The 15,149-nt window shown below is 38.4% G+C and overlaps 1 protein-coding gene across 12 annotated transcripts in view; it reads left to right on the top strand.

Annotated features, from left to right (window-relative positions):
- The window catches only part of PHTF2 (putative homeodomain transcription factor 2), a 150,533-nt gene extending 139,170 nt beyond the window's left edge, over window positions 1–11,363 (top strand). For 8 of the 12 annotated variants that reach the window (XM_065555938.1, XM_065555769.1, XM_024109160.3 and 5 more), the window contains 3 exons: window positions 4,090–4,185; window positions 8,310–8,435; window positions 9,223–11,363. In XM_065555938.1, the coding sequence (XP_065412010.1) occupies window positions 4,090–4,185; window positions 8,310–8,435; window positions 9,223–9,243 (243 nt within the window). In that variant the 3' untranslated portion in view covers window positions 9,244–11,363. The remainder of the gene's footprint in view (window positions 1–4,089; window positions 4,186–8,309; window positions 8,436–9,222) is intronic. The other 4 variants (XM_042859389.2, XM_065556059.1, XM_042859386.2 and 1 more) reach the window with 3 other exon arrangements.
- The last annotated feature ends 3,786 nt before the right edge of the window (window positions 11,364–15,149 follow it).

The following is a 15,149-nucleotide window of genomic DNA, read 5'->3' as shown; positions in this document are numbered from 1 at the left end:
CACCAGGTGGGAGATAAGCATCTCCTAAGGCCTATTGTTTTCCCTAATGGCCTATTACCCTGAATAGGCCCTTCCCAACCAACTATCTAGACTGAAAGCACCTTGTCTGGTGGGCGTTACCCAGTTGTAACTACATTTGAAGTACAGATACATAATCAATATTTATAACTTCAGATACAAAAATGATACATGCATACAAGTAGGATAATCATATTCAACAAATCATAGCTTTTCCAATGACACCTTACATGACCCGTCTTGCATAAAATAAATCATAATTATGCTATAATCATATAATAATATCACTATGAAGAATATGGGGTGCAGTGTCACAGGACCCTAAAAGATCTACTTATAATGACAAAAATGGAAAGATTCACTGTTTGGGCACAACAATGTTTCACCATTTCTAACAGACCTTCCATTCATTTTGGACTATCTGCTTTCACTAAATCATCTGGACTTTCACTTTTATAGAACTAACAGAATCTAGCAGCTATATCTTCTTAATTCACAAATTCAAAATAAAAAAATATTTTCATACCTTACGGTTTTTAGATTTTTAAAGATCTTAGTGTATTTAGTCCAACCCTCCCTCTCACCCGATTAGGGAAACCCCCTCCAACATGGGACTTTAATGTGGAATTAGTAGGACTGCTGAGTTCATTACATCATCTTTCAGTGAAAACATTGGTTTTAGTGGCCAGTGTGTCTGGTCTGTCTGGTTGGCAAAATTAAAGTTTTAATGGCCTGGTCATCATACATTATTTTTCATAGAGATTAGGTTTCTTTTAGGCCTAATCAGAGATTCCTTCTTAAAGTGGTTTCTGACTTTCATATTAATCAGACCATTCATTTACTGGTTTTCTTTCCCAAATCTGATGCTAGCAGTTCTGAAGGAAAATTACACCCTTTTGTAATTTTGAGAACATTGTATTTTTATTAACATATAACCAAACCATTTAGAGTCTCTTCTATATTATTTATAGCCTATATTGAAAGAGTAAAAGGGAAAGCAATTTCTTCCTAGAGGTTATCCCGATAGATTTCAGACTGTATTAGACTATGTTATTAAATAACTAAGTTTGATCGCCTTGCTTAGATAAAAGCTCACTCTGCTAGAACTCAGGTAGCATTTGTGGCTTCCTTTAAAAATGTCCCCATCTCCAAAACTTGTAAAGCTGCCTCCTGGAGTTTAATTTGTACACTAATAAAATGCTATGCAACTGGGGAGGATTCTTGAGCTGGTGCTAGTTTTGGCAAGGCAGTTTTTCAGTCCCCATTTGGTTAAGACTGTTGACCCACCGCAGGAGGTCATTGTTTGGGAATCATCAGGAGTGGTAATACATATAAACAATCACTGGAAGAAAAGCTGCTACTTACTTTACAGTAACTGATGTTCTTTGATATGTATTACCTAGTTGTAATCCATGCCCTCCTTCCTCACTATGAGATTCTATAGTCATGTAGATTCTGGTTAGCAAATGAACTGAGATGCAATTGACCCTTCTGTGCCCTTTTATGCCTTCTGGGGTGTGAGGGTAGCTAGGGCACAGACCTGGGCCAACAGGCACTGCTGGCCAAAATGTTCTGATCTCACTACTGAGGGCTCACGTGCACCAAGAGTAAAATACATTTAGAGAGCACATTTCAAAGAACACCAGTTACTGTAAGGTAACCATCTTACACAATTAACCAACGTACAAGCATTTTGTGTATTATGTAGCTTTGACTAAACCAATTCATATGTGCTGAAAACAAACTTGCTGATACTGAACTGACTGGACACAGGGCTGGCTCTGGCTTTTTTGCCGCCCCAGGCAAAAAAGCCTCCCGCCACCCCCCCAGCGCGGCAGGGGAGGGCGCCGAGCCCGGCCGCGGGCCCGCTCTCCCCGACCGGCCGGAGCGTTGGCGGCCGGAGCCCCAGGAGGAGGGTGGAAAGCCCAGCTGGGGCTCCGCTCTCCCAGGCGTCCAGAGCGCCGGGAGGAGGGCGGAGAGCCCGCCGCGGCTCCGCTCTCCCCGGCGGCCAGAGCGCAGGGTGGAGGGCAGAGTGCCCGCCGCGGCTCCGCTCTCCCCGGCGGCCAGAGCGCCGGGAGGAAGGCAGCGAGCCCGGCCAGAGCGCCGGGGGAGGGCAGCGAGCCCGGTCGCGGCCCCACTCTCCCCGGCGGCCAGAGCGCCGCGGGGAGGGTGGCCATCCCACTGTGGCTCTGCTCTCCCTGGCGGCCGGAGCCGGAGCGCTGCGCCGCCCCCCTCCAGGTGCCGCCCCAAGCACAAGCTTGGTGGGCTGGTGCCTGGAGCCGGCCCTGACTGGACAGAATACACATCTTTCAAAAATTAACGAAATTCTGGATTCAACCATCTTACCTTTCATGTTTTGAGTTCCCCAGTTTTCTGTCTATTGATACAACAAACTGTGATACTGACTCCTTCACAAACACACATTTGGAGAAATTTGGATCTTCATTTTTAAATGCTGCATGAATAAGATGGAGCTTAACTTTGCCTTCCATAAACTAAGTTTTCCACGGCTTCCTCCTATTCTGGGTTCAGCAAATGGACTTTGTTTTTGGTATCAGTCATGCTGGAGAAATAAAGGAGAGATTCCATAGCTTCTTTTTTTTAGTTAGGTCAAGTCAGATTTCCATTGACACTTTGAAATTAGTTATCAGCTTGTAACCTGTCAAGTCCTTCTGAAACCACCTTCAATTGCTTTTATAAGTAAAGTGCTTCTGTCTAGTTCCTTGATGTATAAAATGTGTGCTATGTTTTGATCAAAGTCCTCTTTGTGCTCAGGGCATACTTTAACATGCTTATGCAAATACGGAGACTCTGTGTCCCTGAGAGTTCCACAGACTATCATTGAAAAACTTGGGTATCAACCGTTCTTTTTTTTTTTTGTAAACTAGCCATGAGGTTGGTTATTGCCAAAGGATCTTTGTCCCCACAGTGTCCTTTAGTTATTACTTTCTCAATATGGTTTAGTATGCTAAATACAGATAGCTCACTTCATTCCTGTTTTAGAGATGGTTTTGGTTTCTGCACTATTCCCACTTTCAAGCGATATTCCCTATACTTAATCAGTCTTAAGTCTAAAACCAGAATGCACATTTTAAGTGGGCTGACTGTACATTAGAAGTTTAACACGATTGTACCTGAAAAGTTCTCTCCTCTTTTTTTGTTTTATTTTCATATTGTGGAAAAATGGTAATTCCTTCTTTTCAGAAGTAAAATCAGTAGCATTGAGTAGGAATGCATTTTTTCCTGTATGGATGCTAGTAGCCATTATTGGATCATTCCTCATGTTTGAGCCTCAGCTTATGTTAATGCCAGTTTAGATTATTTTGTTTCTTTATTTTTTCCTCTGCTACTTGGTATCTGTGAGTTTGTCTGTCTGGAGTCTACCTTTAAATTGCTCATTTTATTCTACACTGAAGCTGATTTTTTTTTAATATAAAAAGTTACCGAGTTAAAAAAAATTCTTTTCATTTGTTTTTATTAATTATCAAGTGATCTTTGCCACATTTTGGGTGTTGAAGACAAACAGAAGCTGCTTATGTTTCAAAGTTTCTGGAAGGCCTGGAACAGGGAGTTAAATTATAATTTTTAGCTACACTTTCAGGGCAATGTTGTCATCAAAAATGTCTTCCAAGATCATTGAAATGGTCACCGTTCAGTTTTTCTGCTTCAATAAGGAGTTTCATTCATTGGCATATTTGATTATCACCTGGAGAATTTTGTCAGAGTATTAAGACTCCAGAGAGAACAGAGAATCTTGTGTCCTTTAAGCAACTTTTATTGCTCTTTCTTTCCAATCAGATTTGTGGATGTGTCAAATTACAGATTCAGTTATTGTCTTAATGAGAGAGTCACAATTATTTTGGTACATCATAAAATGTGTTTTTATTATAGTATTAATCATACAAACATTTGTTCTTAAAAAAACAAAACAAAAAAAACTCTGGATTTCCACAATAGAGTTATGTATTTATCATATTATTACTGACTAATCACTTATCCCGTTAACAATTGTTTTTGAATGGATTCTTGCTAACTCAGTTGAGGTGTTAAATCAATATTTTATTTGAATAGATAAATCTATATTTGAAAATGGAGAAGAAGCCTAATAAGAAGGAGGAACTGACACTAGTAAACAATGTTTTAAAACTTGCTACTAAACTCCTGAAGGTAAGAATGAAAATGGAGTACAACAATATTAGACATGATAAAGAGAGAGAACATCTTGCTTATCCTAGCACTTCTGTAGTATGCAATATATACCCTTCCCCTTTAAACCCACTTTCCCTAATAGTCTGTGTTGTCACCAGGACACTTTCTCTCATATGCTTCAGTCTGTTGTGTTCTGTCATCACTGTGGATTGCAAATAGAAATTTATTAAAATCATTGTTAAGTTTCACTTTGTAACGAACAGTACATGAAGAGTATAGTGAGGGGAGCCTTTGGGATAGGCAATACACTGGACCAAAGAAGGAGGAGTCTATAAGCTTGCTTTGTTTTTGATCTCTGCTCTATATAAGGTGCTAAGTAGTCAATTACTGTAACATTAATACTCTTCTGTAAAGCTAATCCTCCTAAATGCTGCAACAGTTGTTGGTTATTTACTGTTTAAAATTAAAATCAACTTATTTGTACATATTTAAGAATCCTGTCATAGAAGTGAGAGAAGTGGGTTGTTGTGTTTTTTTTTTTAAAAAGGGGGTTTTCTAGTCATGTTCATTTCTGCACTGGTTGCAGAGTATTTCATCCAGTCTAAATTTTAAATTATCTAGTTGTAAATGATACTTAAGTAAATGAAACTATGCCTGTGCATAAAATTACTCACATTTTTACAGGTGAACTCATAGTATAGGTATACAATAGATCATCATGGGGAGTGTTTTGGAAATATTATACTTCCTTTTGTCAACTGATCAACGGATTATGATTGAATGGATGGAAGTGTTCACATGCCAGATTGATTGTGGCTTAAGAAGTCATTCACCAGAACCTTCTATAGAAGCCCTTGTATTCTAATGCACCTTACTCATTATTCTAATGGACTTATTCTCCGCGAATATGGAGACAGCTACTGGAGTAACTCTTCCAACTTGCTTCGTGAGGAAGGATTATGCAATTTTTTTCTTTTCTGATGAGAGCTTAGAAGTGCTGATGTATCAGACTGGTTTTGACAACTCACCAGTTATTTGAACCTCTACAGCTGTAACTGTACAGCACAGCCTGGCAGTATTGGATCTGGCAGATACCAAATCTAGATCCATACACTATTCAGTGTCAAGAAACTGTTTTGAGAGGTATTGGTCACTACAGTGAAGAACACCACTGAACTAAACATACTACAGTGAGTGTGATTAAGAAGTTTCTACCTGTTTGAGAGAGAGAACTGATTCTACCTATATTTCCTATTTTAAGATAAGTAATCTCTGTCATACCAATAAAATCTTTCAAGCCCGAAGAAAGTTTTTAAGATTACTCATTCTGGAGAAGGCAAAAACCCCAAACCCTCTTGCTTTCACTCTCCTAACTATAGCTTGGAAAGAGGTTACAGATATGCCTTTCACTCCACTAGAGCTAAGGACTAGTTCAGTATCTCCAGTGAAAAAGCCAGAAGAATGCCATCAGGTTACAATAAGGCTATGCTAGCCTGGGCCAATCTTAAAAAGCGTAACCTGCAGGTAACCTACCTGCCTCTGGAAATTTCCACCACATGCGTCTGACGAAGTGGATATTCACCCACGAAAGCTTATGCTCCAATACGTTTGTTAGTCTATAAGGTGCCACAGGACTCTTTGTCGCTTTTTACAGATCCAGACTAACATGGCTACCCCTTTGATACTGGGCCAACCTTGACTGCCTAGAGAGAGAGAGAGGTGTTTTAGAATCTTAGCTGGGTTTGACCAGTGGCAAATGAGTCTTGTAGATAATTAGGCCAGGTTTTCATCAACATCACATCCTACCATATAATTTTGACTTGGTCTGTGCATCTGGCAAAAACAAGGACACAGATTGCATCCTGTTGTGCACTGGGGTAATTGTTCATATCCTAATGGCAGACTAGAACACAGGTGTTTACAGCATACTTCTTGTTATCCGAGAAGGATGGGATTTTTGTCACAATTCGGATCTCATCTGCCCATATCTCCTTGTCCAGAAATCCATATTCAGGATGGAAATCCTAGTGTTCCTCATCCAAAAGAACAACTCTCAGGACTTTGTGTTCAGTGGCCCTCAGAGGCATATCTGTATGTACACATTCACCTGGTTAACTCCTGGTTAGAATACTTTGGTTATGAACAGGAACTCCTAGTATGTGGCTATTCCTTTTATTTTATTATTAGCCCCCGAGATATTTTTTCCAGCTGGTAACTGTGGTTGCTGCCATAAGGAAGGGAAGTATCCTTGATCACCTTGATCGATCGGTCCTTCGGCCCTCATATAGATTGCGCCGATCACAACACATCTTTCATTCTTCTCGTATCCTGGCCGCCTCCTCCATGTGCGGCCATGTCTTTTCATGATAAAATCGTTCCATCTCTTTGGAGTTCAGCCAAGTGGTTGTTTCAGTTCCTGTGGATACCACTCGGCGACAGCTGCAGTCCATCGATTGTCGGTGAGCCTCGCTATATGCCCGGCCTGTCGCATTTTACTATGCCTGCTCTCAACAATGACGTCCTGCACTCCACTCCGCTGTCTGATCACTTCATTGGGAATTCGGTCACAGATTGAAATTCCCAGAATTCTTCTTTCCATTGCCCTCTCCATGACAGACAGTCATTTAATGCAAGGAAGGTGTCATTCAGAGATGTATATATGAGCACCTCACCCTCCCTGATTGAACTAACCTCATTATCTCCATACTGATTTATACCTGCCTCTGGAAATTTCCATTACTTGCATCTGAAGAAGTGAGGTTCTTACCCACGAAAGCTTATGCTCCCAATACTTCTGTTAGTCTTAAAGGTGCCACAGGACCCTCTGTTGCTTTTTACATGAAAGTCGATGACATTTTTGGCTACTTATGCCTTTGTGTGAATTGCATAGTGGGGAACAGTAATTTTTCCTTTCTCCCACCTTTGCCTCTCTATTTAGATTTTAACCCATCATGACTCTTATTCTTTACACCCTTCCAATGTGTATGTATAGCACCTACTAGAATGAGGCCACAGTCTTAGTTGTGCCTCTAGGAACTACTGTAATACAAGTAATGAATAACAAATGAGCCATAAGAATTATTAACATGGGATGCCATTTGTAAAACTTGATTTTATAATTACCAACGGGTATTTTGGATATATGTGAACAACTGTTTGTTACAGAAAGTTATGAGTCGAAGATAATAATAAAGTAATGTTTTAAAATATTTTAATAACTTTGGCACTATGCAAAGTGTCAGATAACACCATTTCACATAAAACCATTCTTCAGTAGTGAACAAGGTAATCGCTGCAGCGTTATGAATATTTGCCATGCAATTGTTTGTGTTTTCTTGATTTTTTTTAAGTGATTTCTTAAATTTGGTTTCTTTTCATACTAAGAAAATAAGTGTTTTCACCTGGAGACATGCCCTTTGGATAGCAAACTGAATTAATGTCTTTGTAGTACTAATTTCTGTCCTATACTACCAAAAAAAAAAAAAAAAAAACCACGAGAACTGTCCTATTAACCCTTTGGCACAATAGATAGCTCTTCTGCTAAGAGCTAATGTGTAATGTATTATTGCTTAGCATCAGTATATTTCAGCTCTTGTCATGAAAAGTTGTAGGTTTCTTTTTGTTTTTGCAGCAGAAGTGAGGAGGCATCAGAGCATGAGTTTTTGTTAAAACCCTCTTTTACATTATATTACAGTACAGCAGCCAGTCTGAAGTGACTGAGCTCTTTAACTTTCCCTATTATTCTGCTCAGCCCTTAAATTCTTGCCCTTTTCACTGCACAGCACCCTCTTTCTTTTGGAAGTCTAGTTTTCCCAGTATTTGTTGGATCCAGAGCTGGAACTTCAAGATGCTTCTCAAGCACATACACTGTGCCAACAACAAAATGGGCAGTTAAATCAGCTGCCTGGCTGTCCTGGTGCAGTAATTGGAGTTGTAAGCAGTTTTTTTCCTTAAAATATTTTGTCTTATTTGTCAATACTGTGACCCCTTTACAGCCTCAAAGGCATTCAAAGTTACATATCACAAATCTTGTTAATGTGCTTAATGTGATCATTGAAGTATTAGTTCCATATTTCTTGACATTAAAATTGCTTTTGTATAATTTGTGTGTTTTAATTATGTAAATATATTTCCATTGGTAGGAATTGGACAGCCCCTTCAGGTTATATGGGCTTACAATGAACCCACTGCTTTATAACATCACCCAAGTTGTCATCCTGTCTGCTGTTTCTGGTGTTATCAGTGACTTGCTTGGATTTAATCTAAAGGTGATCACTTCCAGTATCATGTATTGATCCAGAACACACAAAATGTCACAATTGTATGTGCATAGTGACCTCAGTAAAAATACATAGTAAAGTTAAGAATATTGTTTGAAAATAATTTAATCAAATTTAATGTACATAAACAGAGGATCTTCATTCTATTCTTAGAACACATCAACCACCAGAAAGCTTTTCACATTTATTTCTTCCAACCTTGGGCCTTCATTTAGCAGATACACTTCTGTACAGGCTCAGTTAATTTATTTAACTAATCTTACAAGACCTACGTCTAATTTAGGAAATTATCTCTGCCTCTTGACCATTATTTTTTTACTGCTAGCTTGTTTGCAGTTCTTGGAGTGCTACAGAAAATGCACATATCACCTCTTCCCCCACAATATGCATGATGTCACAACATGATGTAGGATCACCTTGTCATACTATGCATCATGTCACCCCATGATGAGAGAATGAACTGATCATTTAACACTGAAATCTGAACTGCATGAGCTGTCATAATTTCCGGACTCAGGAGATAGGGGAATATCAGTTACAAAAGCTTGCAGTAGTATCAGGCATCTAGTCCTGATGCTTAGCCATTCATTTTTCTAAATAGATTACAAAAATATCTGTGTCCTTTCACAAGTAAAGGAATGTAACAGTGATTCTGTACACTTTAGACACAGCGGTATGTTTTAAAATGTAAACACAGGGTTGTACTGTAACTTTAATATTTAACTGAAAATTCATGCAAAACTTAAAATGTTCATTGCTGCTTTCACTTTTTCAGCTCTGGAAGATCAAATCATGACAATACACAAAGAGAAGATGTAGCACAGTATTCTGGCAAAATGCATTGATTGACTAAACTGCCTCAGAGCAGTCACTGAAATGTGCTTTGGAAGCTATGGCCTCTTCAAGGATGTAGTTTGGAAAACTGAAGTGTTTACATCTGATTGTCTTGTGCAATCTTTATATTTATTTTATCATCTCACTGTTTTTTATGTTTTAGCTGACATTTTGTATTTTATTTTCAAGTATTGGTATGCTTAGTTATTGAAAGGGTTAGAAAACTGATATCCAATTACTTGAGATCCTGGTAATTGGTCACACTAAATTACTGTATCTTTTGTGAAAGCGAAATACAAATGCTAAGTTTTATACTTCATAATTTATGGGTAAAAACAGAATATTTGTAGATTGATTGTTACAGTAGAAATGATACATATTTACAAATAACTTAAAGTACTGACAATACAGTATGACAGATAGTGGAAATGTTTTATGTTAACGCTAGAAGCAAGCTGTTTTTTTATTTTTTTTTGAGTGAGTCCAGGATCTAAACTGATTAAGCTGCAGTTTAATCACCCTTGGATATTAATAAGGTATTACATAACAGGTCAACAAGTACTCTTTAATAACACTTTTATTAGAGCAATAATTGTAAATGGTTAACATGCTGTAAGATATTTTGATAAAATTAACTATTGTATTTATTTGAAACACTGGGCTATTTGCACAGATTCAACTGTGCATGCTCAGTATGTGCACTTTTTATTGTTACTTTTAATTAGGACCTTTATATATAGTAAAGGTAATATATTATGGTGGACTGTGGAGCAATATATTATTTTTGCAATCTGAGTATTTGGACTTCACTTATGAGTGAAAAAGTTGTTAATGGAAGATGGTAAATTATATACGCTCAAGAATAGGACAGATACTCTCCCATAGTACACTATAGTATATGCTGTTTATACCACACTTAACTTTAAGAACAGTTGTTAAAAAAAGAAATGTTTCTATATAATGTAAGTCTTATTTGTTTCCATGCCTACATCTCCTGCAATTATAAAAATGTAGCTTGCAAAATCTATCAACTAAAACTAGTATGTAGTGTTGTTGTAGTTGAGGCATTTTTTTTTAAATGCTGCTAATGTTAGCATCACCTAGCTTCTCCTCAATGTTTTTATTTAGGTTGCCAAGTCTCCACTCTAAACCCTGATGCTACTTAAAGAGCATGATTTTGAAGGCAGATTTGTTTTGGGGTTTACATTTTAGGTTAGCTCAATTGTGACTCATTATTTCCTTACCTGTATCAGATAGTTTTTGAATATGGAAAACTTAGAAATTCATCCCTTCAGAGTTATTAGTTAGTTTGTGCTTAAACATATAACAACATCCCACTTACAAAACTGTATTAGGAGGGCCAATATCATGTTTGAGTATCATTAAACATTTTACTTTTAGGGGAATATATTTATGATTAGAATTCAAAAAATCATCTGCTTCGGATTGGAAAAGAGCCTATTACATTTTCTACTATGTGATACATACATATATACACACTAAAAAAATCCATCAGACATGACATATTACTAATCCTCTGTCATTAAATAGTTGAGGTAATGTATCTTAAACTTGTGTGGTATAAAAAAAATTTATATACGAAGCAACACAAACAAGCATTTTGTATTTTATTTGCTTATGTACTAATGTTTAATAATGACCAAAGTGCATTCTGGTTTTTGAAGGAATGTATTACTGGAGCTTTAAGAACATGTTATTCTTAGTTTCTCATGTGATAAATTTGGCTGCATCTGATCTGTTTCTTCTTCCTCTGTTATCTGATGTTGGGATTGTTTTTAGGAATTAAGTATATTTTATAAAGTTTTTTTCCCAAAATATGGTACAGACCTACACAGAACTTAATTTTGCACAGAATATATTTTAAAGGGGGAGGGCGGGGGAGGGAGAGTACAGCAAGAATTGTGTAGGGGTAAAAGATGAGACTGTTGGTTTTCACAGCCTGTCACTAATTTATTCCAGAATGGAAATATTTTTGAGAAACTTGTGTTAAATATACTGCTTTCAGTGTGTATGTGTGTGTGTGTATATATATATATATATATATATATATATATATATTTAAAGTAACAGTTTGGGTTGAAGATGGAAATTAGTTTGTAACTACATATACCTCAGCAAGTGGCAATATGCTGGATTGTTGCACTAACAGTGGGAGCGTAGGGAGAATAAAATGAGGGTTTGTAAAAAGAAACGAAGGGTACTTCACTGTAAATGCAGACACATGTAAATTGCTGTCATCAGGTATATCAATAATGCAAGAAAATAAATGAGAGAAATGTTCTACATCCCTTAATATGAAAAAGCCAGTACAAAAATAGAGGTAAGTAGAAACATGGCGGATCTTGTGTGTTAACTGTTGTTTTTTGCCACATGTTTTGTAACTGAAAGTGTGAGGAGGCTTGGAATAAAGCATTCTGTGGCTGATGGTATAAAACTGCGCAGTGATCTGTGTTTCTTGTAACTCCACCATATTTCTATTGAATTTATTTGCTTCCTTTGACCTAAATCCAGTTTTGTGATGCTGCAAAGGATCAGATAACGCTTATTCTATTGGAATTAGGAGTGTCCTCCTTAGGAAAAGGGAGCTAAAGCAAGAATTCAAGTTAAACATTTGAGGTGGCTTGTGAACTGCAGTTGTCAATAATACACCTCTTAACCATGGAAAAGGAACAGAAAAATGTACTCAAGATAGTTTTTGTTCATGCAAAGTGGCTTATTTTACCAACAAAGAGCTTTGCAATTGGAAATGAAGATTCCAGACATAAGGGTTACCTCTTATTTGATTCATTTCACTAACGGGTAGCATAGGGCAGCATTGAGCACCCACAACCTTAATTCTTCTTTGAATTACTTGTCCACATGGATCCCATTTCTAGTGCACATGCACCCCATGTGTGTGAAATTTGATTCTTCAGGTCAGCAGTGTCCATTGGGCCTGCACCTATGCACTGCACATCCTTGTGCCCCTTACCCAAGGACATAAAGCGCAGAGCAGGCAGTTCCTTCTGACCTCCCATGGCTGTGAGACAGAATTCAGGGAGTGTGCGTCTGCTTCTCTATAATCCTATTTCTAGAATTAGAGATTGCGTGCTGCTCCTGCTAAGTAAGCACAAAGAGCCACATGCCCCTTCCCCCCCAACCCAGGGCCACAGGGGCATGTCCACTTCCTGGAACGGTGTGGGGTAGATTCTGAGATCTAGATTTTTAAATGTATGTAGATGTCATTTTGACTTCTATAGTACACTGCAATATAATGTAATGCAATAGATACTATGTAACATAAAAGTCAAAATGGTAGTCAACAACCAGTTCAAACTTGTTGAAATGAAGCACTTAGATTATTTTTAATCAAAAAAATTGATTAGATCAATATGTTCCCATGAAATATTTCAGGTTAATCAAATCAACATTTTCTGATGAGAAAATGGTTCTGTTGGAAAATTCCCAACCAGTTATACAAAAATACAATTTTAACATCAACACCGAGATGTTTACAAAAGCAAAATCCTTAGGCTTTAAATCTTTCCTTTTTTTTAACAGGCACTCTGAGTGTCTTTTCATCAGGGAGAAGGGTGGATTCCAGACTGCTGTTCTATTGGCTGCTCATTTTTTAAAGTGAACACAGAAGGCGAGAGATGCACAGTTAAAATGACTGTTAGAGAGCTTCATAAGGACTATTCCTCTAAACTGCCACACTTCAGCAGTGCCCCAGTGAGATGTACTCTACCCCACGTGTTAGAACTGCTTCCTCCACTAAACTAACCCCAGTTGTCAGTAGCTGAGGCTTGAAGGGCAAAGAAGGTCTCCTTGATCCAGTCTCCAACCATGTGTGAGAGGAGCAGGAGCATCACTCCAAAGAGGAGATTAAGCACATTCCCTCCATAGTCGTCATAGTTTCGTCTTGTATCATGCTTCACAATTGAAGGCCAGTCACCAGCCAGAATTGGGTTCCACTGATGCCCCAGCACTGACTGTGCACCACACATGGCATCTTGACTTACACATTTCTCATTATTTATTATAGTGCCATGGAGCCCCAGTGATAGACCTAGAACCCTGTTGTGCTAGGTGCTGTACAAACACAGAACAAAAGCTGGTCCCTGAAACAAAGCTCTTAGAATCTAACTATGAGACAAGAGACAACAGATGGATACAGACATACTGATGGGAGAGTACAAGGAATCAATGAAACAATATTGATCAGAATAATAGGCAGTGATCTCAGCACACCGGCAGCCTAATTGTTGTCAAGTTTTTTATAGGCATCACAGCAAAGGAGATTTTGAAGGATAATGAGTTTTTGTTGATGTTTATGGGGTGCTTCTCCCAAGCATGAGGGCTAGTGTGGGAGAAAGCACAAAGGTGCTTATTTTAAAATTTTGCAAGTGAGCGATGGAGGCTGACATCATGGGCCGATTAGAGGCGTAAGTAAACCTTTCCTTACTGAATAAGAGATAAGGGAGGCTGAGAATAGGTCTTGAAGGTGAATATATGCAGCTTATGTTGATACAATAAAGAAGAGGGAGCCAGTGAAGCGATGCAAAAAGAAGGGTGATGTTCAAAGTGAAGAGCTAGGAAAATTATCTTTGCAGCAGCATTTTGCATGGATATGAGTGTGGCAAGATTGCATTTATTTAGGCCAGAGAAAAGGATGTTGCAGTAATTGAGACATGAGATAAGAGCCTGGATGAGAGTTTTAGCGGTGTGAATGAATAGGAAAGGCTGTATCTTAGAGATGTTATGCAGAAAGAATCTGAAAGGCTTTAGACATAGCCTAGGTGTGAGGCTTTAGAAAGGAGATCTGTATCAAAGATGACACCCATCTTATGGACTTGAGGGATAGATAGAATGGTGGTGTCCATTGTGATTGAGAAAGCAGGTAGTGGGAAGAATTGGAGAGAAGGAAGGTGAAGAGCTCCGTTTTAACCATTTTGAGCTTGAATTCATGGGTAGACATTCACAAGATGTCATCAGAGAGACAGGCTGAGATTGTAGTTTGTACAGAAGGAGATAGGAGTAGCTTCTCACACTCATGTTTCCCTGTGCAGCATAGAATTCTAGCATAAATGTGTTCACTCAAGGATCCGTCTTGCATAAGATTTTCTGCTGATGAGGATTCCCCAGGATCAGTATATATGCCACTGATCAAAACAAGAAATGTTAAATATTTGTTCCAGAGAGGGTTTGAGTCCAGGCTCCCTGTCAGTTGTTTTTCTCATTCATTGGACTCCATGACTAATATATGCCATTCCATTAACACTGAAGGTCCTGAGAAAAACAGACAGGAGGCAGATGTCATTATCTTAATAGCACCAGTGTAGGTCAGACAATTTTTGTACTCTGTTCTGCTTCTGTATTCAAAACCTGCAATCACTCTATCAGCTCTACCTAATGTAATCTCAAAACTTCAGTGAGATCCTGCACCTGGATCCAACAACATTACATCTGACGGTTTGGTTGTTTTCTGGATAATTGCTCCTGACAGGAGCTGTGCAGCTCAAGTTCAAAACATTCTGATTCATAGCAGAAAAAACTTTACTAGACTGAATTATAAAGTAAGGCGAAAGAGGTTTTTTCAGTATCACCTGCTATCCATAGATGCCCCAATTTCTGTTATTTTGGACTGTTTCAGGGCTAGTACATGATCAGGCCTCTCCAATAGCTCCCAGAGGGTACATTTAGCTGCAATCTTGAATCACACCATCCGAATCAGGGCCGTATCATTTTTCCTCACCCAGCATTTGCAACATTTCTTAAGGGTCTGGCACCTAATTTTTCCTCAATCTCGGTGCCCCTCCTCAGGACCTCAGTATATTGTTAACATGTGTAATGGGATCCCCTCTTGAA

Source organism: Chrysemys picta, chromosome 1, assembly GCF_011386835.1.
Source record: "Chrysemys picta bellii isolate R12L10 chromosome 1, ASM1138683v2, whole genome shotgun sequence".
NCBI lineage: Eukaryota > Metazoa > Chordata > Testudines > Emydidae > Chrysemys > Chrysemys picta.
Note: the sequence above shows the minus strand (reverse complement) of the source record. Positions and strands in the feature narration are given on the sequence as shown.